The sequence below is a fragment of the Rattus rattus genome, chromosome 4 (assembly GCF_011064425.1).
Source record: "Rattus rattus isolate New Zealand chromosome 4, Rrattus_CSIRO_v1, whole genome shotgun sequence".
In the NCBI taxonomy this organism is placed as follows: Eukaryota; Metazoa; Chordata; class Mammalia; order Rodentia; family Muridae; genus Rattus; species Rattus rattus.
In genome coordinates, this window is record NC_046157.1 from 175,797,473 (window position 1) to 175,824,927 (window position 27,455).

The following is a 27,455-nucleotide window of genomic DNA, read 5'->3' on the forward strand; positions in this document are numbered from 1 at the left end:
AGGTTGTGACCTGCTATTAGAGTTAACAGGTCAGCAGCATCTGTTGGCTTGCAGAGAAAGGCGTGACAGGAAGGCTGATTTAGAGGCCTGGGAGACCTGGGAGCCTTCTAAAGAGTGGAGCAGGGAGAGTGGCAAGGGTTAGGGTGTCCCTGAGTTTTCCTGTTGCTGTCTGACTGCAGGGCTCCGAGGAGGAGGCTAGAGTAGACGTTCAGGAGTTTTACTGTGGAGAAGTCAGTGAGTCTAATTTTGTCTTTGTTTCTTTCTTGTTTCTTTGCTTCAGAAGCCCTTCCATTGTGCTGTGATTAGGTGCAAAGTGACTCTACTCACATTTGTTGGTTTTCTGGAACTTCAGTGTCAAAGTATCTTTTATTTGCCTGAAGTAATTGTCCTCTCCGAGGCTTTACTGTCTTAGTCCACTCACCCAGGCTTGGTCTCAGAAGCTCCTAGGCTCTGTACAACCTAGGCTGAGAATGTTTCGGCCTTTGAGCCTTACTGCTGAATATGCTCACCCTTTCTAGTTCTTTCTGAACCTTGCTGGCTGCTTCAGCTCAGCTCTTCTGGCTCAAACGCCTCTCCAAACTGACTGTTATTCATACTCTATCTCTCTCTCCACTCCTCTGCCCTTTCCTCCTCTCCTTTCCTCTCCTCTCTCCCCTGTCTCTCCCTTCTTCTCGGGAGACTTAGGCATATCGTATTCTGTCAAATCTTTCTGACTTGTTGCTTTGCTGCCCAATTAGACATCAGTTTCAAACATGGATGCTTCCTTCTCAAGACTAACTTTAGCTCATTGTTTAGGATTAAAGGTGTGTCTGTATTCCAGCCAGAGGGATTAAAGGCTGTGCTGAGGCTGAGACACAGTGTGACCCAAGGCCCACAACATTCGAGGTTCATTCTAGCAGAAGAATTCAGCCATTGACTTTGGAATATTGTTTTACCCCTGTCTTCACATCTTTTTTTTTTTTTTAAGATTTATTTATTATATGTAAGTGCACCTTAGCTGTCTTCAGACACACCAGAAGAGGGCATCAGATTCCATTACAGATGGTTGTGAGCCACCATGTGGGTGCTGGGATTTGAACCCAGGGCCTCTGGAAGAGCAGTCAGTGCTCTTGACCACTGAGCCATCTCTCCAGCCCATATAAAGCACATCTTTTTTGAAGTTTAGTTTTGGTTGTGTGTGTGTGTGTGATAGGACTCATGTGGTCCAGGTGTGTGTGTGTGTGTGTGTGTGTGTGTGTGTGTGTGTGTGTGTGTATGATATAGGCATGTGGTCCAGTTGGCCTTGAACTTGCTCTGTAACTGAGAATAATCATGATCTTGAAAAAAATAACCATACAGCTTTTAAAAAATGGTTATTTTGAGCTTGTTTCTCGAGACCCTTGTACCCTCATAATCCCAGGTGATGGGATCACAGGCATATTTTGCAGCGCTGAGTGGAACCCAGGGCGTGGTGCTGGGCAGGCATTCTAGTCATCCCTGGCTGAGTAGATGTTTTAAACGTGGTTGAGATTGTGGAGTTGTTAAACAAGTGTATAATAATATTAATAGTAATAATACATTAAAACTAGTAAAGCCCCCATGGATTTACCCTGACTTTATTTTTCGGCCTTTGACTTTCTGTGGGTTTCATTTTGGTGGTTCCTCTCATCTGGGAAAGCCCAGCCTGCCTCCTGGGCACTGGACTGGCAAGGATACCTTTTCCAGAACGTCAGATTCTCCTCATGGTGTCTTGCTTTTCATGTCCTGTGTGATCTCTCCTGTACTGTGTCTTCTGACATTGCCTCTTGAGAGTAGACTGTTGGAGGAGATTGAGACCTCTCTGGTTGTTGAAGACTTGGTATGACAATCCTTCCCTGTGTCTTAATCTTTCTCTGCTAAGGGCTCACTTTCACGTCCCCTAGGGACTGAGTTTGTTTAGTGGGTCCTCGGGAATTTTGTATTTGCTTCTTGATCATGGGTTCTGCAGTGACTTAGAGTTGTCAGCAGGTAGCAGTGGTGTCATGTCAGTGTCACGGTATGTTGAGCGTGCATGTATGTTGAGCGTGAGTGTGAGGAGAGGCCGTTGCCTGTGCTGGATGTGTGGATTTGGACAGCGCCTGTGACCCTTTGTGCTTTATAAACACCTGGAGACAAATCATTGTTAACTCTATAACTGGAGCTTATGAAGAAAAGTATGAGCACAGATGCTTGTGTTTAAAACTGGATTCAGGAGAAGTCATCTCACATTGCACAACAATATAATAAAATTCCAAATGTGTTTGTTGCTAGGACTCTTAGCTCTGTTAAATACCAGTGCATTTTCTGCTGAAGGCCAGATTAATTTTTTCTTTTTTTGAGATTTGGAATTCCACTGGATACATTCCTGTATATTTTTGCTAAGGTGACTAGAAACACAGTCATTCATAGGCACCCGAGTGGTTGGTTGATGACTGTTAATTAGTAATGCTCACACTGATGTGATGCCTGGTTACTGGAAATGCTCACACTGATGTGATGCCTGGTTACTGGAAATGCTCACACTGATGTGATGCCTGGTTACTGGAAATGCTCACACTGATGTGATGCCTGGTTACTGGAAATGCTCACACTGATGTGATGCCTGGTTACTGGAAATGCTCACACTGATGTGATGCCTGGTTACTGGAAATGCTCACACTGGTGTGATGCCACTGGTGTGATGCCTGGTTACTGGAAATGCTCACACTGGTGTGATGCCTGGTTACTGGAAATGCTCACACTGATGTGATGCCTGGTTACTGGAAATGCTCACACTGATGTGATGCCTGGTTACTGGTGTGCTAGTGTCTTTCAGCCACTCGCTTGTTTTCAATGTGCTGGTTTGTATTTTTTCTTCTTTCCCTTTAGCAGTGGCATGAATATATTTAACTGTTAATACTCTTGCCCACGCTTTTTTTTTTTTTTTTACCTTTTAATTAATGTGGTACCTGTTGTCTTTAATGTTTTATAAAGGGGAATCAGTTGTTTAAGTCTAGTTACAATCTTCCAGAGATGATATTGAGAAGAGCAATGGCCTTAGCTTTCCCTAGTGGTTCTTGCCTCATGGAGTCTGCAGATGGAAGTCTGTTGCAGTGTTGGCTTTGTTGACAGTGCTGTCCTGCCATGGATCGGTAGGAGTGCCAGATGCGAGTATTAGACCTGCAGTGCATACTGAGCCAGGATACGCATGAGTTGGGAGTGACTTCTCTCACTTAAGGAAAGAAGTGTTGGTTAGAGGGCATTGTGAGCGCTTACCATGCTGCTTCCTAAGTGCCCAGAAGAGGGAGGCCCCGCCTCGAGAGCGGATGTGCTTGCTCACGTTGCTCTCGTTTCACTAGAACCGACCGTGAGAGCTGAGCTGATGGAACAGGTGCCGCACATCGCACTGTTTTGTCAAGAGAACCGGCCTTCCATACCATATGCCTTTTCCAAGTACTTACTGCCAATCGTGGTTAGATACCTTGCAGACCAGAATAACCAGGTAAGAGTTGCATTTACTTGTTCTTTCTTAAAGGACTTTGACGTAGCATAGGACATGTGGAATGGCCCAACCCAAGTGATATAATTTGAATGTTTTTCGGGTCTAACTTCATTATTGTATTTTCCAGCAGTGAGTTCTTATCTTAGATTAAGGTGTGTTGAGGGTCTAACAAATTTAAAATTAGAAACCTCGGTCCTGTTATGAAGGGCGCCCGCTCTCCATTCTTCCCGGTACCCTCAGTGACACTCTCTAAGAACTAAATAAATACCTCCTAGGTTTTGCATGTTACAGGTTCTACTTTAGTAGAAGTGTTTCCCTCTGCCCAGATGATGTTATAGAGAATTTGTTTGGTTTTGGTTTTTCGAAACAAAGCTTTCTCTGTGCAGCCTTGGCTGTCCTGGACCTCACTAGACTGCGCTGGCCTCGGAGTCAGAGCTGCACCTCCTCTGCCTCCCAAGGGTTAGGACGGAAGGTGCTGCCACGCCTGGTTACTGCAGTCTCACACATCTTACCTGTTACTCTGTGGTTACCGCAGTCTCACACATCTGTACCTGTTACTCTATGCTTACTGCAGTCTCACACATCTGTACCTGTTACTCTGTGGTTACTGCAGTCTCACACATCTGTACCTGTTACTCTGTGGTTACTGCAGTCTCACACATCTGTACCTGTTACTCTGTGGTTACCGCAGTCTCACACATCTGTACCTGTTACTCTGTGGTGCTTTCAGGTGAGGAAAACCAGCCAGGCAGCTTTGCTGGCTCTGCTGGAGCAGGAGCTGATTGAGCGACTCGATGTGGAGACCAAGGTGTGCCCCGTCCTCATAGACTTGACTGCCCCAGACAGCAATGACGATGTGAAGACAGAGGCCGTGGCCGTAAGTCTGTTACCCTCCAATCCGGCGGTCAGCTTTGCCAGCTTTGAGGGTGTGAGGACATGTGCTGACACTCCCATCCATCCATGGCTCCAGAGCTGAGACAGGAGGACAGAAAAGTACTAAATAAGCCTGGTTGGATACACAGCACTTGCTCTTCATACCTCCGCCATTGATCTTCTGTTGATGTAAAACATAGTGACCGGAACTGTAGTGATTCCGGGTCACCCGTGAGGACAGAGATGGTTCTCCAGTTCCCGTCCCTTGGAATCCGCTTTCATTGTTTCTTACGTACACGATGTCAATTAACAGATTTAGATGCCATTTACTCAGCAGTTTTCATTGCTGTGAGACTCACATGGAGTCAACCGTTTAAAGTACAGTGTGCAGTGGCGTCTAATACAGTCAGAGTGCAGTCATCACCCTGCCTAGCTCCAAACAGTCACGTTGTAATTTCAGAAATTCCCCAATGAAGAATCAGTTTTGCTCTAACTGTTGGGTATATTAAGGGGAGCCTAGCCTAAAAATATAATTATAATGTTCAGGATTGGGACGAAGCTTAGGAGCCCCCATCTGGTTGACGTTTGTTCTAAGGAAAGGTTAATCCTCCTGTGTGCCCTAGCTTAGACAGGCCTTCAGATTGCAGCTTTGCTTCTGTGAAACACAGGGCGGTCGTGGGTGGGAGCGGCAGGCGCTAGCCTGTGTATCCTGTAGGGATTGTAGGTAGGAAGCGTTGGGCCGGCCTGACAGCCCACGAGTGTGATGCACCCTGAAGGGATTTCCTTACGTATTTGATCTGACGCTATGTTTTGTAGCTTTGAACAGAAAGGTCCTACTTTTGTTGCATTTCAGATGATAAATGATTTATTTTTAAGGCTTTCCAGTTCATTGTTAATTTGTAGAAATAGAAGCCTTTTTTATTCTGATGTAGATATCCTGCAACTTTCTCAAATCTGTTTATTCTGGTACCTTCTTTCTTAGATCCATTTGCGTTTTCTATGTAGGCAGTCACGGCATACATGACTAAGCGTTTCTTTCCGATCTGTACGTCTTTTACTTGTCATTTCTGCAGAGCCTGGGAATAGATGTGTTTGGGAAATGCTGACAGGCTGGCATCAGATTTCCTTCTGTATGAAGTTTGGGGAACTGGCTTGAGCTAGTTTTTAGGGAAGGAAACTCCTACTTTGTTCTTTGTTAGCTGGGACAAATGTGTTGTGACTGTGTCTAGGCAAAGGCAGGCTGGCTCCCTTTCAAACGCTGATGTGGCTTGGGGCAGCTGGCTTTTCCTCAGGCACTGCTGTAGTCTCCTCAGACACAGGCTTGCCTTTGAACAGGCACTCCTTTTGTTTGTTGCTGCTGCTGCTGCTGCTGGGTGTTTTGGGACATGGTCCTGGCTGTTCTGGAACTCAATTGTAGACCAGGCTGGCCTTGAACTCTTAGTCCACGTGCTTCTACTTCTCAAGTGCTAAGTTAAAATTACAGGTGGAGTTTTCTTTTTTCTCTTTTTTAATATTTTTTTCTCTCAAAGTTACTGGCAGAAGAATTAAGTCCTAACTAATGATGGAAAACTCATTTTCCCCTAGATTTAGTATGTTTGCTGTACATTGGCTAATGTGTGTTTCTTCAAGTTTAAAAGGCCTTAGACGTTTTCAATATGAATTTTTTTCTCACTTATTTCAGATAATGTGCAAGATGGCCCCCATGGTTGGGAAAGATATTACAGAGCGTCTCATCCTCCCTAGGTTTTGTGAGATGTGCTGTGACTGTAGAATGTTTCACGTCCGAAAGGTAGGTCTGCATCCATTTTTGGTCCCTGTGTTTAAATGATGCATGGTCTCTGATATGTGGAGTGTAATGATTGCTTGAAGGAACTCAGAAATGTTCCTGTTCTGTCGTAGGTCTGTGCTGCCAATTTTGGAGACATTTGCAGCGTAGTTGGCCAGCAAGCTACAGAAGAAATGCTGGTAAGAGTCTAAGGTCTTAAGGAATGAGCAGTACAAATAGCAGAGAGTTTATTAATGTGGCCCATGGCTGCCAACCAGAGGATGCTTGTAAGTTTAAAGCTGCCCCAGCATGTGAAATGTGTTTTGATAAGGATTTCTAGTGTATGCCCGAGAACACTGTGTGAAAAACAGTGACCCACTGTTAGCTTGTCACTTCTACAGAGTAACTCAGTTCTGATCCACCCAACTGGCTCCTTAGTCTCCACAGAGCACTCACTTTACTAGAATAGCTTTGGTGGCTTCAGTCTTGTAGCAGAGGAGGTACGTGGTGGCATGCACGTATGTCCAGGTTCATGCGCTTGGAATGTCTGTCCGTCCATCGGCAACACGAGCCCAGGTGTGAGTAAGACGAGATGACATCCAGCTGTGTTTGTTGGTGCTTTGCCTTTCTAGAATGAATTAAAAATTGGATGTGCTTCATTAGATATATTTGAGTTCAGTATTAAATACATTTGTATGTTTTAAGAATATTCACCACTTAAAACAGAAAGTGGCAGGGAAGTGACCGGCCTCCGTGTGTCCTCACAGCTGCCCAGGTTCTTCCAGCTGTGCTCTGACAACGTGTGGGGCGTCCGGAAGGCCTGCGCCGAGTGCTTCATGGCCGTCTCCTGCGCGACATGCCAAGAAATCCGACGGACGAAGTTGTCAGCACTGTTTATTAACTTGATCAGTGATCCTTCACGTTGGGTAACACTGTTTAAAACATTTAGAGTCTAAAGTAAATGTGATTTTTTTTTTTTAAGAAAAAATTTTGTTTTAATATTTATGTCTATGCGTGTGTTGCCTGTGTGTGTGTGTGTGTGTGTGCGTGCATGTGTGTATACTACAGGCATATCTGGGGTCCATTGAAACCAGAAGAGGGTATTAGTCCCTGAATCAGGAGTTGTGGGAAGTTGGAAGTTACCATGTGAGTGCTGGGAACTGAACCCAGGGTTTTCGGAAGAGCAGTGTTCTTAACTGCTGAGCCATCTCTAGCGCCATGATTTCAAATTTAAAAAATAATTTACTCCAAGTGAAGTGGTGCATGTCTTTAATGCTAGCCCTCGGAAGCAGAGGCAGCAGGATCTGAGTGTGAGGCCAGCCTGGTCTACAGCCTGGTTCCAAGATAGAGCTACCGAGGGAAACCCTGTCTTGAACACCCTGCCCCCAAAGAAAGAATTTATACGAGTTTTGTTAACTCATATAAGACTAGCCAGGAGATGGTTATGAAGGTCGTCTTTGTGTTACCTAGAAAGTAATATGTTTATAAGTCATGTTTTACCTCGGCTTGCCGTTTCGTGGTCGTTGGCTTATTGACCCTTTCTTTTGTTTTTCGTTTTTGTTTTTTAATATGTACTTTACCAAGTATTGTGGGTGTGTGGAGGGGGTAGTTGGGGGCCAACTTGGTCTGCACAGTCGGTTCTCGTTGTTGCAGTCTCCGTCTTTGTGTTGGCTGGTACATGCCACGCCGCTCTTATGTCGGAACAGCCGAGTCAAGTAAAGGAGTCAGGTTTCTTTTCCTGTTATCCCAAACATACTTTGGCTTTTGTAAATGCAGAGTAAATATGTGTGCATTAAAATATGTGCCTCTTTATGCTTATGTCTGGTGCTGTCCTTTTGTTCTCTGTAGGTTCGCCAAGCAGCCTTTCAGTCCCTGGGGCCTTTCATATCCACATTTGCTAATCCATCAAGCTCGGGCCAGTGCTTCAAAGATGAGAGCAAAAGCTCAGAAGACAAAGACAGGTGTGAGGATAAACTCTGTGCGTCTGTAAACAGCATCCACTTTCTTATCAGCGTATTGCATAATTAGTGAATGTCTCCTCATCTCTTCAGTCAGTTATGCAGTGACTAAGAAAATGCATGTGACCAGAAGCTTGATGTCCCTCACACAGAGAATGACAAATCTGACGTTAGTGAATAGCTAGTAAATTCTTTGCCTAGGAAACTATTGGTGCTTATAAAATATATGGAAAGCTTTTGCCTTAAAAAGCTACTTGGAGGTTTGCTTCTGTACACAGTCCTCTCTGACTCTATTTTTCCAAACATTCAGTTTAGCATGGGTCTTGGATTCTCTGTACAGAGATCATTATAATTACTCAAATGAGGGGAGCTTTTTTTTTTTTAAAGAATGATTATATTATTTTTATGAGCACACTGTAGCTGTCTTCAGACACACCAGAAGAGGGTACCAGATCTCATTACAGATGGTTGTGAGCCACCATGTGGTTGCTGGGAATTGAACTCAGGACCTCTGGAAGAGCAGTCAGTGCTCTTAACCCCTGAGCCATCCATCCTTGAGGGAAGCATTTTAATGATTAGGCCTAAATTGATATGCTTATTAAATAGAAGAATGACTTTAAGATAACCAAAGTTTAATAGAGGTTGATACTCTGATTTTCAGATTTCTAGATTTAAAGAATTTCCATCGACACTTTTAGTTTTTAGGATCTGTTCTTAGGATTTAATATAGTTACTTAGAGAACTCCGTGGGTCAGACAGTGCATGGGAAGGGTGCGGAAGCCTCTGCAGTTCATACATGTTGTTGACACAGCCCCTTGCCATGATGCTAATGACGACCGTTCTCTTCTATAGGTCTGGGTACTGTGCTATTTGCTTTCTTGGTGTTTTGATTTGACAGTTCTTCCTTTCTTCTCTGCTGCCTTGTTTTACCTTTTTGCCTGTTCTCCTACTGTCCTGCCAAACACATCTGAGGTACTGTTTGTTTTTAAAGGAAGAGAATCTCTCTTAATTCAGTCTTCCTAGTAAGCACGGTCTGAGTTCTTTGAAAACAGTGCTGGAAGGAATTTGATAAGAGTGGTGGGGTGGGGATGTTGCCCACTTTGCGTTTGTGAAGCCTACTTACGTTTTTAAAAAAGATTTACTTATTTATTTTATGTATCTGAGTGCCCTAGTTGTGTGTACACCTGCATGCCAGAAGAGGGCATCAGAACACATTATAGAGGTCATGAGCCACCGTGTGGGTGCTGGGATTTGAACTTGGGACCTGGAAGAGCAGCCGGTGCCCTTAACCGCTGAGCCATCCCTCCAGCCCCCCCACTTTCATTTTGTTAATGATCAGTTTTAAGTAATGAAGTCGGCACAGAAGTTGTTCTTAAATCTGGGAAGAATCTAATCTGTGGATGTGTAAATGCATAGGAAGAGTGTAAGATAGCATTTTCAGTAGAAGCAGATGGTAAACATTGCATTTCTGCCACGAATGCAGACTCCGCTCCTGAAATAAAAAAGCACTGTCAGTCAGTGCAGCGTGAGCAGCCTGCTGTGCTGTGCAGTGAGTGTGCAAGGAACACTTGTGGGCTGTTGGGCTGGACTTGACCACTGCAGGGATGGGGCTTGTGGAGCACTAACAGCAGTTTGGCTTCTGATGGACTTGCACTACATATCATAGAGATGTGCCTTGGTAGTGAGTCTGCGTTGTCCATAGCACTGGGCTATCTATAGTTGCCAATGGATTGTGTTAATGATTTAGTAGGGGGAAGAGAATTCCTGCGAGGGGAGGACTTGTTTTAAATGCTATAAAAGCTTGGCCATACTTACACAGCTGACTCTGTTGCTGCCTTAGAAAGTGAGTGACCGACCACCTTGCCTTAAACAGCTCTGGCCTTTCCAGCTAGTGTAGAACCCAGCATGAACCTACAATTTGGTGTCTGTTGTCAGGGCTTTCTCAGTTCCCTAGACTTCATACTTGTCGATGTCAGACACTTAGGCATGTTTTTGTTTTGTATTGTAATGGTATGTTGTCTGGGTGTGAGACATGTAAGTGTGGGTATGCATGCATTTTTTGTATGTGCATGTGAGTGCATCACGTGATATCTGCTAGTGCCCACAGAAGCTAAAAGAGACAAGGTCTGCTGCAGTGAGGTTACAGGCTGATACGAGGCACCCAGTGTGGCTTCCCAAGGACCAGGCTCATGTCCTCAGCGTGAGCATTGAACTCGGCCCCTTGAGGAAAGTTCTGCTGCTAGGTTTCCACTGCTGCTGATTTCCTGTGTAGAGTTTCATCTGTTCTGAAACGTTTGCTGTTACTAAATATTCCTAGAAGGATTTATTGATTACAGACATCTGGTTTTATCAGATCTATCAGGCTATGAGTGCTAGTGTGGAGATGCTGACAGAGGCTATTTACAGTCAGTGTAAAGCGTTGGGATTTGCTTCATAAGTCGTGCATGTATAGAACAGGGAGCTCGGGACTCTAGCTCGGTAGACACTCGCCCTGCATTTGATTCCCACCACAGCAAAAGCAGTAATGCAGAGTGGACGCTCCTGTGTTTGCTGAGAGCGGACACTGCTCCCTGGCTGCTGCTGTTCTGCATGTGCTTTGTCCTTGGGCTCAGCCTGCCTCTTTAGCCCTCTGTTGGGAAGGTTCGGGTCCTGTGTATTGTCTGCTAACAAAATGCCTGTGGGTGTCCACTGTCTCCATACCCACCCTCCCAGGGTCAGAGCCTAACGGAGTAGCTTTGGATCTGTCCAGCACTTGTTTCCTTTTTTTTTTTTTTTTTTTTTTTTCCTTTTCTTTTTTTTTCGGATCTGGGGACTGAACCCAGGGCCTTGTGCTTTCGCCAGGCAAGTGCTCTACCGCTGAGCTAAGTCCCCAACCCCCAGCACTTGTTTCAAACCATGTCTTTTGCAATGATAGCTTTGCTTAGAGTGCAAGCCTTCAGTTCAACCGTCTGCCCTTTATCTTTGTGCCATATTTATGCTCAGGGCCTGGCCCAGCGGGCATGTGTTTTAGGTTAGTATTCTTTGGAAATGTCATACCTTTATGCAGTAGGGGACACACACACACACACACACACACACACACACACCCTCCCTTTCTTCCTAGTGGCCTTCCCCTGCCTTCCTCACAACTTGCGTTGTTTTTCCTTCCTCTGAATATTTGAGGCAGGGACTCTATGTAGCACTGGCTGTCCTGGACGTACAAAGATCTGACTTTGTCTGGCTCCCAAGTGCTGCGGCACTGAATGTTTTCCCCTTAATTAATAACCCCCATAAATAAAAATCTTGACTGAATTATTCTAAGAATTTATAGGTTTGATCTTTAAAAACCCTAAATATCTGGACAATAAAATAATTGTTATTGCATCAACAATTTGGAAATATTTCACTAATGTTAAAGCCTCATTTAATTACTTCAAAGTATAATTATGAATTTAGCTTAGAAGTTGTGTCCTGGTGTGTGTTGTGTTTTGGCTTCATTACCTTTAACCAGATGTTTTGTGAGTCATTTTGTCCTTGAAGTAATTATACCAGGTTTGCCCGGCCCCGTGGTGTCTGTTATGGGAATCTTGAGGGCATTGGAGATTAATTTCTATGGGAATCAGAGGCTGAGACCGGATCCCATGAAGCAAAAGCTGGTCTAGAACTCCTGATCTCCCTGCTCCTGCCTGCCTGTATGGGGATTATGTGTAAGCTACCTCTTTGGCTCTTATATGCACATGTTTTAGATGTGACTAGAATTCTTCCATCCAGCAGCAGACTCCTAGACTCCCTGTGTTCAAGACCACAGCTGTCCTGTACCTTAGCATTGAGATGCCCTGTGCAGCAGGCTACATGGGCTTCTTCTCGTGACTCAAGCAGCTCCAGGACAACATGGAATTTAGGGGACTTAGACTTTGCGCAGTCATAGTTGTCATACACATACAGCCAAAGCACCAATGTACGTGAAATAAATCATTAAAAAAGAAACTTACGTGCTGGAACTTTCAGCAGACTAATTGATTTACTTTTGCTCTATTGGACGGCCCGGGGCCAATGCTAAAATTAGCAGGCAGGTGAGCCGATGACCCAGGCCTTGGAGTATTTGTGACCTGACAGCTACTTAGACTTTTGTGTGTGCCATAAGTGTAGGCACCTTAAATTTGTCCGACGATAAAGCCAGCCTAAGGCTTCACCTTGCCCCTCCAGAATACTGTTACTGTAATTTTAAATTTTTATGTAGAACGATGCTGGAAGATAAAGAATCCCACGTGTCTCCCTCACCCACACATTCTAGCACCGCTTTGCCATGTTTGCTTCCTTATGTGGATTTTTCCCCTGACCTTTTGAGAAGTTTCAGACATTTTTTCTCAGATATTAACTTTGTATTTTTCAAATGTAAAATCGGTGCCCAGCTGTCACCCAGTTACTGACACCAGGCAGTTATTCCGTGCTCAGAAATGTCTGCATCATGCACACTGGGGAGGAACACTTCCTACTGCAGCACTGGCCCCGAGCTGTTGGAAGAGTGAGTGCCTCGGTTCAGTGAGGCAGGAGCAAGGCAGGAGCTTCCCCTAAGGTGGCTCCTCGTGCTGCTCAGTCCCTCACACCCGGCCACTGATGCCGTGTGTGCATCTGATGTGTCTGTAGTTGTGGAAGGGAAGCACCAGGTATCGAATGCTTTTGCCGTATGCCATGTTTTCAGATGACATGTGCATGTAAAATTTCAGTTTGCAGTCTAAATTTTAAAAAGCACATGTTTTTAGAAATGCTTCTGAAAACAGGGAGTATTACCTAATGGTGCTCAGTGCTTTCGTGAAAACCTGTGCGGGATCGAGAGTCAGTCGGTGCACTGGCTGCTGCTCCGGAGGACCTGGAGTCAATTGCCAGCACCCACATGGTGGCTCACGACTGTGATTTCAGATCCTGGGGACCTGGCTCCGTGCATGCAGGTGACAGGCACCTCCCCTCCCCCGCAAACACACAACATAGCAGGCCGATGCCATACACGAATGCTGCAGCCCTTATTTTTGACACTTCTCTTAAACTTCCAGTTTGATATTTTATTCTGAAGCTGAGAGGTTTTAGACACTTTTTTAAAATCTCTCAGATACTTTGTATTTCTTTTCAAGTAAACTGTGCACCCACTGCTTTGTGTGAGAGAGCTTGGTTTTGTTTTGTTTTGTTTTTGTTTACCATATTCAAGTTATACATTTCCATACATTTGTCCTTTTACATTCTGTTTAACTCAAGTTGCAGGATTGTCCACAGCGGCTCGATTCTTTGACCTTGTCATTCTTTCTGTTTGTCAGTCCATCTGGCTGCTTCTGTCTAACCTGCCTTCTGCACTAGTTTTTCTTGCCTCCTACCCTGCTCAGCCATTGCTGTGTACTTGTGAGTCTGTCGGTAGCTCAGAGACAGCACTGCCTGGAATTCAGCAGATGCTAATCCCTGTGGCCAGACCTGAACTTGTTAACTTGTGGAGATGGCTCTTGTGTTGTTAGCTGCTAGTTAGTGCTGTGGGCATCTATTCAGTCCCCCTAGCCAGACTCTGGGTGTGCACCAGGCTCTGCATGAAGTGCGTGGACACACACAGTGTCACCACCTTTGTCTCTGATGGAGGCATCCCTTGTGCTGACAGTTGTCTTGTGCTCTGGTGGTGACCTCGCCATTCCCGCAGCCTGGCTTCTCTCCAGCCTGTTTTCTGCGTTGCTTGTACCAGGGTCTTGGGAAAGATGTCTGATAGGTTTTAGAGTTGCTTCATTATATGTGATAGTGGCAGGATAAACTCAGAAGTGTATCCCGACTTTGCACTGTCCTGCAGGAGGGTGGCCTGTGTTCTGACTGCTGCTGTCTTCTCAGCATTGGCCTGTGTGTGCCTGCCGCCTCTTGGGATGTTTTTCTTTTGTTTGCCTCATAAGCATGTCCTGGTTTTTCTAGAAAGTCACATCATTTCCTCCAAGGCCTGTGGTCCCACCTGTACGTCTCATTTTGGACTCACACCCACATTTGGGGGTGGAGTGAAGTTAAGTTTTTGAGTCACTCTCGCAGTATGTCCTGGAAGTCTCTGTAGAGCAGGCTGACCTGGAACTCAGAGATCACCTGCCTCTGGCGTCAGCACGGGGTAGAAGGCTGTGCCCCAGCGCCTGACTGTTTAACTGCTCTGGTGAGTTTGCTCTGTAGTTGAATGCCTTTCTGCTGCAGTTGGAACCTCACGTTAGCCACACAGGACCAGGCCCTTACATTACTGATCCTCCAGCCCCAAGAGGTGTGCCCGCCATACCCAGCTTGGCTTCCTGGGCTCATTTCGATTTGTCTGTGCTGGAGTGTGCATGTAGATGCCTGTGCACGCATGCGTGTGCGAGTCTGAGGTGTGTGCAGAAAAGTTGAAGGTCAATTCAGTCATCTTTCTCAGTTTCTTCCCACCCTAGTTGTTGAGACAGGGTCTCCTGAACCTGGAGCGTGTCAGTTCACCCAGACTAGCAGAGCGGCCCACCCCAGAGGTCCTCTTACTCCGTGTCCCAGCACTGGGACTGTAGGCGTGTGGCTCCTCTTGGCTGGTTTACATTGGTGCTGGGGATCGATTGGGGTCCTTAGGTTTGCCAGCTTACCTAGACCTACGCACCAGATCCTGAACCTGCTTTATTCCTGGTCCCACCTAGTAGGTGCCCGGTAACCACTGGTGTACACAGGAGAGAAACAGTGGCATTGAAGGCTGCGTTGAGAGGACAGTGGTTAGCGCTAGTACATGCTCCCCCAGCCCGTCTTTGTCAGCTACGCCATGATATCCTTTTAGAAAAACCTGTTCTTGAAGTAGCATTGGAGATTGAGGAAGAGATAAAAAATAGTCCTATATTTACACTTAAGTAGCTTTTAATACATTATCTGAGAGAATTAATACCTTCTCTAATGTCCTCTAGAGTTGGGGTTTTTTGTTTTTGTTTTTTTTTTTTTTGATTTATTACTCTTTTATAAGCAAAATGTTCTGACTCTTCAGCTTTTACTGTGTCACTGGAGCTGAGTAGAATACAGATAATCCCTGAATAAATAATTTAAAATTTGAATGTATCTTCCAATCCATTGTAATTGACTTCTTCCCGCTGTTACTAGTGTTAGTAGTATTGTAGTATTCCAGGGTATTTTTAAGTTTATTTATCTTAGTCTCAGGTGCGTTGGTGTTTTGCCTTTATGTATATATCTGTGAGAGTGTCAGATCTTGGAGTTACAGACAGTTGTGAGCTGCCATGTGGGTACTGGGATTTGAACCTGGTCTTTTGGGAAGAGCAGCCAGTGCCCTTAATGGCTGAGCCATGTCTTCTGTCCCCAGCATCCCAGGATTCTTAAGTGTCACCTTCTCCAGCTGTTAACAGTGCTTGACTGTTAGACAGGTTTGACAGGAGTGTCTCACCTCTCTGCAAACCTGCTGGAAAAGCATCGTGTGTAAGGTGCTAGACTGTGGAGTTCTATAGTGACCTGCACTCTTGAGTGCCTAGCTAGTCTGAATGCTATGTCACACTTGTCACTGACTTCTTTCCCCAGTAACTATGTCTATACTTCCATGTTTCTTTTTTTCTCCCCTAAATGAAACCTGAAAGGATCAGAGACGATGGTGTTGTACAAGAAGAGCAGAGCAGGCCAGAGGACGCACCTTCAGACCTCAGTGCCCCTCACTCCAGTGCCAGGCTGGACGGCACACTTGAAGGCTGTGCTGCCGAGACGCCTGGGGACTCTGCAGGTGACATGCGTGTTCCAGCGGACAGCTCCTTACTCTGTACTTTGTCCTCAGAGTCTCCTCAGGAAGCAGCTAGTGACGCTGAGAGTGGTAAAAAGCGCGATAACAACAGCAAGTCTGCGTCCCGGCCAGACGTTGGCACCAGCTCCCCAGAGCCCACTCCCTTAGATCAGGAAATGTTCAACTCCTTCCATTTCTGGAGGACTCCTCTACCCCAGATAGATCTTGATAAAGAGCTCCAACAGGACCCTGGGGAGAGGCCCAGCCCAGAGAGAACAGGAGATGCACCTGCAGCCCCTGTACCAGGTTCTCCCAGTATCACCATGGCTACCCGGAAGGAACTAGAAGAAATGATAGAAAACCTAGAGCCGCACATGGATGACCCGGATGTTAAAGGTATGGAAGACGCCGTCATTTAAAGGTGATTTAAAAGTGCCCTTTACTACAACATTGCTGGTCTGTCCTCTCTGCTGTTTATGGTTAAATAGATGTGCTCACTCAAAAATCACTTTTGCAGTTATTCAGTGTTTAACATTTATACTTTTTAAGTCTGAGGTCTGCTCTATTCATTGTGCTCTGGGTCTCATTTTTAAAGAAGTACTGTAGTCTTTATGGTGGATGGTGGACATGGATTTCTGGTTTTTCACATGTATGATGTTTTAACAGCTATAGTTTTACAAGAATTTCTTTCTCAAATTTTTATTTTGGGGGCAAGGGATATTACACATGCATGGCCCATGTCCTCCACTGTGAACAACTGAACTAACTGAACGGGTTGTTCCGTCCTAATGAAAACAATGCCCCTCATCAGATAGATGTGTGAACTCCTTAAGATTGGGAAGTGAGGTGTCACAGGCTCTCTCCTTCTGCCCACTGGAGCTGAGGGATGGGGCAGAGCCGAGCCTGGGCCCAGCTCAGATGTCTTTACGACCAGGCACAGTGGTGCTCATCTGGAACCTCAGTGCTTAGGAGGCAAGGACAGACAGGTCGCAGTGAGTTCTAAGCACATCTAACCTATGTAGAAAGTTCCAGGCCAGCCAGGTCTACAAAACAAAAAGCTTTTAAATCTTATATCTGCAAATTTTTACAAATCTTCAGATCTAATAATACATTCTGGATTGTTTTTACCCTTTTTGTTCCCAAAACTAAAATTTCTAAACTATCAGTTTGCTCAATTTTGAGAAATACTCATTTTTAAGCAAATAAAGTAAAATCTTAAGTAATCCTTTTAAACCAGAAACCTTCCTTTTGGCATGTTTGTGGGGAAGATAAGATCGTATCCCAGGCTGACCCTGAGTCTTCCTGCCACATTCTCCTGAGAGCTAGGAGTCTTACGTAGTAGCACACCAAACCTGACTCCACATTCTCCTGAGAGCTAGGAGTCTTAGGTCGTAGCACACCAAACCTGACTCCAAAAGCTCATCTGTGTGGTAAGTTAGCTGCCATACCCCATCTTTGTTGTCATCTCCTAGGATTTTTAGAGATTTCCTGTTGTGATTTTATGCCTGAAAAGCATTACATTTTATTACATCCCTGATCACTAATATTATTTTAATTTAACAATTTGATTTAAAACATCTCTCTGTACAGACAGACAGAATCTTGAGCCTAGGTTCCACAGATGACAGAGAAGGTGCCATATTGTCTCTCCGAGTTCTCTCTGCTTCCTGTGCAGAGCGGGCACTGGGTTCTCCTCCCCATTAGCCAGCCTCAGCCCCAGATGAGAAGAAACGAGGCACTGAGAGTCAAGTGTTTAATATGTTTATTTCCTTAGCTTCTTAGCTTCTTGTTTAAATCTCATTAAGTTTTATTAAGTTCATGTAGCTTCAGTGTCTCATTTTATTTTTCTTAAACTTAATTTTTATGCAAAAGGTTTGCCAGCCAGTCTTTGGATCTATTCCGGGACTCTTATTACATTACAGTACCTGCTAGTTCTCTAACGCATAGTAGACACTCAATGAATACTAATAGAAATACTGGGGTTGGAGACATGGCTCAGAGGTTGAGAGCACTGACTGCTCTTGCAGAGATCCTGAGTTCAATTCCCAGCAACCACATGGTGGCTCACAACCATCTGTAATGGGATCTGGCGCCCTCTTCTGGTGTGCATGAAGACAGCTACAGTGTACTTACATACACAAAATAAATAAATCTTTTTTTTAAAAGAAATATTGAATGTACTGCTTTTTTCAATAAATAAAATGATGAAAGCTTTTTAAGTTTCATAATATGTGTTTTTGAAGATGGCTAATATACTATTTGACTTAAAATTTAGCTAAGAAATTTCACTATTAATATTGTAATTTAATTGTTTATAGTCGTGACACCTAGAACAATTTAAATTTGTCATGCAGTACTTTTAGATTTTATTAAAGGGCACTTTTGTTTAATCTCTGTTCAGTAGCTGAGTTCCACTGTGTTATAAAATGATTGGCATTGTTGGAAGGGTGCTCAGTACCTTGGGGCTCTTTCTTTTCTGCTGGTGCATTGTGAAGCAGTCCCTCCCCTGACTTCTCCAGAAAGCAAGTGAACTGTTCTTAAAAGGTAGACTTTTTTTTTTCTTTTCTTTTCTTTTTTTTTTGTTTTGGAACTGGGGACGGAACCCAGGGCCTTGCGCTTCCTAGGCAAGCGCTCTACCACTGAGCTAAATCCCCAACCCCAAAAGGCAGACTCTTGATCCAAGACTGAGAAGCAGAGGTCTGACCTCTGGAGGCCAGTGCTGTGCTATGCTGTAAATGGTGTCTTACAGCAAGCCCTGGGGGAGAGGAAACCTATGGGCCTCTCCACACATGGAGTTCCGGCTGTCTGACTTCAGTCTCAGCCCTCCTGCGATCACGGAAGTTCTTTTTCTTCTTGTGATTTTTAATAATGGATTAAACTGTTTTCATTGGACCACAGTAGGGAAGGAAGGGGGAAATCTTTGTCAGCTGTGAACAACAGAACAGATGACAGAGATGGCAGAGATCCCGTGTGAGAGATGGCGTGCTGAGCCGCATGCATGGCACACGCCCAGCAGCTCCTAGCCTGGACATGCATGGACGGGAAGCAGGGCCTGCCTGTCAGATACACTCTCGCTTTGTTCTCAAGCAGCACTTACACACATGGAGTTCTGTGAAGTTGTATTTTGTAAAGCCAGCTCTGGGCTGACTTCTGCTTTTGCTTTAGAAACTTGAAAGACCCAAGAGAGAGCTAAAATGATTGTCATGATATTTACAGATTATAGCTGAAATTCTGAGAACAATGAAAATCACTGGAATGTCCCATGAGTAAACATTTGCTTTATTTAGTAATGATGACCCACTGAACTAGAAGTTCCTTGTGCACAAATCTTGTATTTCCATGGTCAGATGCTTAAATGCATTTAGAGAAGCCCCATCTCCCCTCCCCCCACCCCTCCCCCAGCCGCTGCCTGAAAGAAAGACAGTCCCAAGACAGAGTGGGCCAGGAGCACTCCTGTCTTAGCCTCATCACCCTCTCTAGCGCTCTGTCTCTCTGTCTCTCTCTGTCTGTCTGTCTCTCTCTGTCTCCTCTCTCTCTCACACACACGCACGCACGCACACGCACACTCATTACTATCTACTACTCCTTTAATTTCCCACTGTCTTCCCGCTTAGCCCTCCCAGTGGCCATACCATAAAGATGACGCCCATCTCCTCCAGCAGCCATTAAGAGCTGCTCAGGAGAGGTTGGCCTCATGAGTGCCCTCTGTCCATGATGGGAGGTCGCAGGGTCCCTACTGTGTGTTTGCAGTCAATAGTAAGTATCCCTGTCATCTCAATGCAGCATCTCACAGACCCTTCTCTAGCCTCTGCTTTTAACAACCCTGCCTTGGTGCGGGGAGGGAAGCATAGATTCAGCGGAAGGTTAAGAGTCTGCATTGACCTCTGCAAAAAGAAGCCTCTCTGTCCAAGGCAGGGCATTCTATAGATGCCGATGCTGTCACATGTGTGTTAATTGTCTTGAGAAACGCAGGAGTTGTCTGATTTACATTTCAGTTTATCCCCTTTCCCGGTTCCCCTCCAGAAACCCCCATTCCATCCCTCCTCCCCCAGCTTCTAGGAGGGTGCTCCCCCTGCACCTACCCACTCCCTCCCAGCTCCCCACCCTGACATTCCTCTACACTGGGGTATGGAGCCTTCACAGGACCAAGGGCCTCTCTCTCCTCCCTTTGGTGCCCAACAAGGCCATCCTCTGCTACATATGCAGCTGGAGCCATGCATCATTCCAAGTATAGTCAGTGGGTAGTGGTTTAGTCCCTGGGAGCTCTGGAGGGTTTGGTTGGTTGATATTGTTGTTCTTATGGGGTTACAAACCCCTTCAGCTACTTCAGTCCTTTCTCTAACTCCTCCATTGGGGACCCCATTCTCAATCCAGTGGTTGGCTGTGAGCATCCGCCTCTGTATTTGTCAGGCTCTGGCAGAGCCTCTCAGGAGACAGCTATAGCAGGCTCCTGTCAGCATGCACTTCTTGGCATCTACAATAGTGTCTGGGTTTGGTGACTGTATGTGTGATGGATCCTCAAGTGGGGCAGTCTCTGGATGGCCTTTCCTTCAGTCTCTACTCCACACTTTGTCTCCATATTTCCTCCTGTGAATACTTTTGTTCGCCCTTCTAAGAAGGACTGAAGCATCCTCTCTCTGATCTTAATCATATGATCTGTGAATTTTTTCTTAGGTATTCCAAGCTTTTGGGCTAATATCCACTTATCAGTGAGTGCATACCATGTGTGTTCTTTTGTGACTGGGTTACCTCACTCAACATGATATTTTCTAGTTCTATCCATTTGCCTATGAATTTCATGAAGTCATTGTTTTTGATAGCTGAGTACTCCATTGTGTAGATGTACCACATTCTCTGTATCCATTCCTCTGTTGAAGGACATCTGGGTTCTTTCCAGCTTCTGGCTATTATAAATAAGTCTGCTATGAACATAGTGGAGCATGTGTCTTTGTTTTATGTTGGAGCATCTTTTGGGTATATGCCCAGGAGTGGTATAGCTGGGTCCTCAGGTAGTGCAATGTCCAATTTTCTGAGGAACCTGTAGACTGATTACCAGCTTGTAATCCCGCCAACAATGGAGGAATGTTCCTCTTTCTCCACATCTCTCCAGCATCTACTGTCGCAGGAGTTTTTGATCTTTGCCATACTGAAGGTGTGAGGTGGAATTTCATGCTTGTTTTGATTTGCATTTCCCTGTGAGGTGGAATTTCATGCTTGTTTTGATTTGCATTTCCCTTATGACTAAAGATGTTGAACATTTCTTTAGGTGCTCCTCAGCCATTCAGTATTCCTCAGTTGAGAATTCTTTGTTTAGCTCAGTACCCCATTTTTTAATAGAGTTATTTGATTCTCTGGAGTCTAACTTATTAAGTTCTTTGTATATATTGGATATTAGCCCTCTATCATAGAAGGTTGGTATAAAAATCTTTTCCCCATCTGTTGGTTGCCGTTTTGTCCTAACAACACTGTCCTTTGCCTTACAGAAGCTTTGCAGTTTTATGAGGTCCCATTTGTCGATTCTTGATCTTAGAGCATAAGCCATGGGTGTTCTGTTCAGGAAAATTTCCCCTACGACCATGTGTTCGAGGCTCTTCCCCACTTTTTCTTCTATTAGTTTGAGTGTATCTGGTTTGATGTGGAGGTCCTTGATCCACTTGGACTTAAGCTTTGCAGGGTGATAAGCATGGATCGATCTGCATTCTTCTACATGCTGACCTCCAGCTGAACCAGCACCATTTATTGAAAATGCTGTCTTTTTTCCATTGGATGGTTTTAGCTCCTTTGTCAAAAATCAAGTGACCATAGATATGTGGGTTCATTCTGGGTCTTCAATTCTGTTCCACTGGTCTATCTGCCTGTCTCTGTACCAATACCATACAGTTTTTATCACTATTGCTCTGTAACACTGCTTGAGGTCAGGGATGGTGATTTCCCCAGAAGTTCTTGTATTGTTGAAGATAGTTTTCGCTATCCTGGGTTTTTTGTTATTCCAGATGAATTTGCAGATTGCTCTTTCTAAGTCTATGAAGAATTGAGTTGGAGTTTTGATGGGGATTGCATTGAATCTGTAGATTGCTTTTGGCAAAATGGCCATTTTTACTATATTAATCCTGCCAATCCATGAGCATGGGAGATCTTTCCATCTTCTGGGATTTTCAGTTTCTTTCCTCAGAGACTTGAAGTTCTTGTCATACAGATCTTTCACTTGCTTGGTTAGAGTCACACCGAGGTATTTTATGTTATTTGTGACTATTGTGAAGGGTGTCATTTCCCTAATTTCTTTCTCAGACTGTTTGTCCTTTGGTAGAGGAAGGCTACTGATTTGTTTGAGTTAATTTTGTACCCAGTCACTTTGCTGAAGTTGTTTATCAGGTTTAGGAGTTCTCGGGTGGAATTTTTGGGGTCATTTAAATAAGTATATTATCATATCATCTGCAAATAGTGGTATTTTGACTTCTTCCTTTTCAATTTGTATCCCTTTGAGCTTTTGTTGTCTAATTTCTCTGGCTAGGACTTCGAGCTCTGTATTGAATAGGTAGGGAGAGAGTGGGCAGCCTTGTCTAGTCCCTGATTTTAGTGGGATTACTTCAAGTTTCTCTCCACTTAGTTTGATGTTGGCTAGATCTAAATTTTAAATGTCAAATTTTATATGTGCAAGGGGAATGTTACTTCAAGGAGAATGTTAGCTTTGACCCCTCCCCCCAAATATATATTTTTCTAAATTTATCATTTATTGGGTGGGGCAGAGAATTCCTCTTAGTTTTAATTTTCTGTATAAGGAAGGCAGTGTTAGTAACTACTGCGTGGTAAGTTGTTTTGGGTTTGGGCAAACAAGAAAGTATTCTTGGGATCCCAATTGTCTGGAACAAACTGTAATAATTTCAGTATGAAAAAGGGATGGTGAACTGGGGTGGAATAGAGATGTTTAGATGTTATGCCAAGAAGACTCTGCCAGCAGCTGCCATGCTTCGTGTTGGCAGGTGTGCGGACGTGCCTTTCCGCTAGCATAGCTTAGTGCCACTTCCCGTAGACGCCTGTGTGACCTGAGGGGCCTCCGGCAGCTGGACAGGGCAGCGAGGGCAGCTCGGTGCACGTTTGTTTTCCGTTTGGTCTCCTGGGGACCGACGATTTGCACAGTAGAATTGTCTCCGCTGTCTCGTGGCAGTGTCAGACACTCTGCTCTGGCACCGCGGTGGGCAGAGAAGGGCTTGGCGGGTGTGGTGCTCCGTTCACGGTCTCCTTTGCCCACAGCCCAGGTGGAAGTGCTGTCGGCCGCCCTGCGGGCTTCCACCCTGGATGCTCACGACGAGGCTGGCGGTGCCGAGCAGCGGAGTGAGCTGCAGGACGCAGCGGGTGCCGGCGGCGAGCTTCAAACTGTAGCATCAGCGAAGACACTTCCGAGCCTCTGGTCGTCGCTGCTGAGGCTGCTGAGGAGGTAATAAACTGGTGGTGTTTACCACGAGAGCCGTGCCAGCGTCTCCACGGGGACAGCGGTGGCCAGCACTCCAGTCAGCTCGCTCCGGTTGTTAGTCATTTTCCAGCGCTTCCTTTCCATAAAGTAAAAATAACGATTCTCACCTCATCCATCCTCGTGACCTTAGTGTCTTATTAAATGCTCAAAAAAGTCAGTCCTGTCGATATGACTGTGTAGATGGGTGGATGTTGATGTAGCTCACTGCAGTGAAATAGTCTTACTGGAAACAAAGCCCTTTATCAAGAATAATTAACTCTTCCCTTTTCTTTTTGGAGAGGTGCTTTGTTTCTGACGGACCATTTCACTGCAGCAAGCAACACAGTACTCTGAGCAGAAGACCGGGACTTGAGGCCATGCTGCGGAGGGCTGTGGCATTGTCTGGACAAGTGTGAGGGTGGGTACTGCTCCTAGCATTGTCTTTGCTGCATCCACGTAGCTGTGACATGATCCTACCCTGGCTTCCCACTGCGCTTCCCTCCAGCCAGGCATGTAGCACCTATTTCTTCTCTCTCGCTTTCAGACAGAGAAGGAATGGCACTCGTCACTAGAGTGCAGTGTGTAGTGACAGACAGCTCAGGGGAGGGCCAGGCAGTGGGGATGGCAAGGGTATCGTCCGTAGTGCTTCAGTGCAGTTCTGCTCCTGCGGATGCTGTCTGATGCCATGGGAACGTGTAGTACTGACCGTGTATGGAGACTTGAGTGCTGTGATACACATACATTGCAGAGCGGATTTCATGTGAGTTTGTGTTCTGGCAGTGTGGCTGTTAAAAGCAGCTTCTTATAAAATCACATATTAAAGACCATGAGTAGGAATACAAAAACTACATGACACCCATTGGCTTCTAAGACAGTTGACTGGAAGATTCCTCCCGGTAGTTTATAAATGAGCTAAGACTTTTTTCTTTTTTTAAAATTTGTTGTTTAGGTTTAGTTAATGTGTTTTGCCTGCTTGTTTGTCTGTGGACCATGTACACGCAGTGCCCACAGAGGTCAGAAGAGGGCATCAGATCTCCTAGAACTAGAGTCTGGAGGGTTGTGAGTCCCCACATGGGTGCTTCGTGATTGATCCCAGACCCTCTGCAAGAGCAAGTGCTCTTAACCATTGGGCCAGCCAGCCCCATAAACTAACTTTTCTAAGACTCGTTTTAACACATTTAACAGCTATTCTCCAAGCGTGATTGAAAGCAGGGGAACATTCTTAGGAAGCCTAAGCATGTTTATAAACACTTATAATCCTACAAGTTTCTCTGTCTGTGTCTCTTGGTAGTGGTGAATGGTAAGTAACCAGTCCGAGAGCTTAAGGGAGACGGCCTCCCGGCTGGCAGTTCCTGAAGTCTGTTTTTCTCCTGACAGAATATGGAGGCCACTCCTGACTATATCCATGGAGGTGCGGATGTAGGCCCCGGCGATGGTGGCTTCAGCCCGGATGAAGAGAGGAGACCCAAAGTCCAGGTAAGTGACCAGACATGCGGATGTCGTGTCTGGGTTCTTGATCCCTCCTCCAAAGCCTGCCTGTGACCTCAGTCATCTTCCTTTGTAACCGCTGGTTTGAAAATTAAGATAGTTCATCACGTGTGTGAGAAACCAACACGTCCCCCACATTCTGTTATGTCCTGGTGTCTATGGCTTGTGCACGAAGATGGCGCCCTTTTCACCTTTGGAGATGGCTGGTCTGGTGCTGCTGAAGTTCCCTCTACCTGTTGATACTCAGTTTGCATCCCAGTGTTTTAGAGACTTTATTGGCCTTACTGTTTTGATTTCCTCCTTTAGTCAGTCTCACTTTATAGCCCAGGCTACCCTCAGACTCACTGTGGAGCTGGGCTGCTCATGGGTCACAGCAGTCCTCTGAACAGCTTTGCGCCACCACACCTGGTCACAGATGTTTGAATTCGGGCTCATCCTTGTCGTTCATTTCCTTTGTGGAAATGTACCTTGGTGAGCTTTCCTGTAATAAACAAGCAGGGGCCTCTTAGTCTGACCGCTACAGCCGCCGCCCAGCAGTTTGGCACCACGTCTTGCTTGCCTCTGGGGACATTATTAGAAGTCAGATATCCCATGTCATAATGTGTTTCTTATGTAAAGTAGAATCATTGTGCATACTGGTTTGAAACATAGTTAAAAGGAAAAGGCAGTGAACTCTGCTGCACTCGCCCAGCTTACATTCTCAGAAGCCTCCAGTCTTCTAAAACTCCCCTTCCAAAAGTACACGGTGATGCATCAGCAAGGCTGCACTTCTTCCCTCATCCCCTCGTGCACCCCAACACTGTGTACACTTGATTGTCTATGTCTTCAGAGAGGGCCTGTCTGTGGCTTTGGTTCTCGTGAGATGGCGTCTCCCCATGGAGTTCTGGCTCGCCCGCCTCCCCCTCCCTCCCGAGTGTGGCCATGCCCGGCTCCGACGTAGGCTTTAACGTTGCGGAGGAAGGAGTGTGGCTTTGACTTTTCTTTACTTGGTTACTTCCAGTACAACATAGAGTCCAAGCTGGCTTCAGAACTGATCCTCCTGCCTCAGCCTCCCGAGTGCTGGAGGTGTGGACACATACGACATGCCCTTGCTGGAAAGCATGTTGGTAATGATGGTCAGGGCAGAAACTAAAGGGGACCTGTCGCAGCCTCCTTCATAATATATTTTTAATAACAGCAACTCTGACCTGTTTTAAGAGGCTTTTTATTTATATATGTATATGTATGCACAAATATATACATTTGCTTAATCTATTGTTTTTTTTTTCTCTTTTCTCTTTTTCGGAGCTGGGGACCGAACCCAGGGCCTTGCGCTTGCTAGGCAAGTGCTCTACCACTGAGCTAAATCCCCAACCCCTAGAGTATGTTTTTAACATGTGTGCATTCATGTATGTGTGCATGAGTGTGTGGATGCCAAAGGTTGGTTTTGGATGACTTTCTCAACACCCCCTACTTACTGAGACAAGGTCTTTTGCTGACCCTGGAGTATACCAATCTGGCTAAACTAGTTGGCCAGCAAGCCCTTCTCAGTCACTAGATATTTTAATTTTTGGAATTAGTATTGATATATTTTAAAATTAATCAGTCACATTTATGTCTAAGCTGCTGAGAACTTGTTTAAATGTTCAAATGTGCTACCTTCTTTCTTTCCTCGTTAGGATGTCGTACCACAAGCGTTATTAGACCAGTACCTGTCAATGACCGACCCTTCTCGAGCACAGACAGTCGACACCGAGATCGCTAAGCACTGTGCATACAGTCTGCCGGGTGTGGCTCTGACCCTTGGCAGACAGAACTGGCACTGCTTGAGAGAGACTTACGAGACCCTAGCGTCAGACATGCAGGTGAGTGAGCCATGAGGAGTCCGGAAGGTGGCCCAGTGCTGTGGTTTTCAGTCTGAAGACTTCTGTGTCCCAGCAAGTGCTCGGCCTTACAGAGAGCTGTGACGACTTAGTACCAGAAAGCACTTGTGGTAGACACGTGTTGTCCAGGTTTCTCATAGGTGATGCTGGAGACTGAAAGATGGCCCCTCCCTAAGAGTTCTGCTGTAAGTGCTGGATTTCTCACACCTTAACAGAACTGTAGGCGCCTGTGTGCCCAGAGCTTGGAAACGCACACACCCCTCAAAAGTGCAGAGTAAAGCATTGGAGGGCTGTGTGGACACCCGGCTTCTCTGTCCATGTCTAGGCTTTGACTTCATCACCCCTGTTCACTCTGATTTTTGTTGCCAAAGTTTGACCCTCTTCCCACTACCCATCCCAAGAAATAAACCCAAACAAAAAGCCAATAATAAAAACTGTGTTCTTTAGTTATTAACTTGTTATTAAGAGAGCAGTTGTTGGGACAGTTAAACGCAGTGCTCACTACCGTTCAGGACACAAGGGCTGTTGAGTTAGCCTCCTATGGAAAAGGCCCTTCCAGCTTCCTAACTGCTAACTGTGGCTATGGGCGGGGAGGGAAGCCCAGGGCCCAGTTCCATCTCGAGGGTTCAGTCTCCAGTCAGCAGTCCTCAGGCTCTCAAAGGTGCTCCAGGGCCTTACCTGCCTTGTCTTGTGCTCCCTCCTCCAGGCCATGTCTGCCTTTGTCTCTCTCAGATGGGTTACATGGTCAGGATTGCCGTTGCCTGTGCGCCACACACACAGGGGTCTCTTTATTTTTTTGTGTTTCTTAAATTATTAGTTCCGCACAATTAAGTTTTGGGTTTTCTCCAAGAGAGCACAGTACAAGACTCTGAA

General features: G+C 45.5%; 1 protein-coding gene across 1 annotated transcript in view; it reads left to right on the top strand.

The window, feature by feature from the left end:
- Nucleotides 1–27,455, top strand: part of Ppp4r1 (protein phosphatase 4 regulatory subunit 1) — a 57,015-nt gene that overhangs the window by 22,540 nt on the left and 7,020 nt on the right. The window contains 11 exon segments of the mRNA XM_032901721.1: nt 3,336–3,478; nt 4,209–4,355; nt 6,033–6,140; nt 6,251–6,316; nt 6,884–7,042; nt 7,965–8,077; nt 15,646–16,178; nt 23,034–23,150; nt 23,153–23,208; nt 24,610–24,708; nt 26,379–26,564. Of these exon segments, the coding sequence (XP_032757612.1) occupies nt 3,336–3,478; nt 4,209–4,355; nt 6,033–6,140; nt 6,251–6,316; nt 6,884–7,042; nt 7,965–8,077; nt 15,646–16,178; nt 23,034–23,150; nt 23,153–23,208; nt 24,610–24,708; nt 26,379–26,564 (1,727 nt within the window).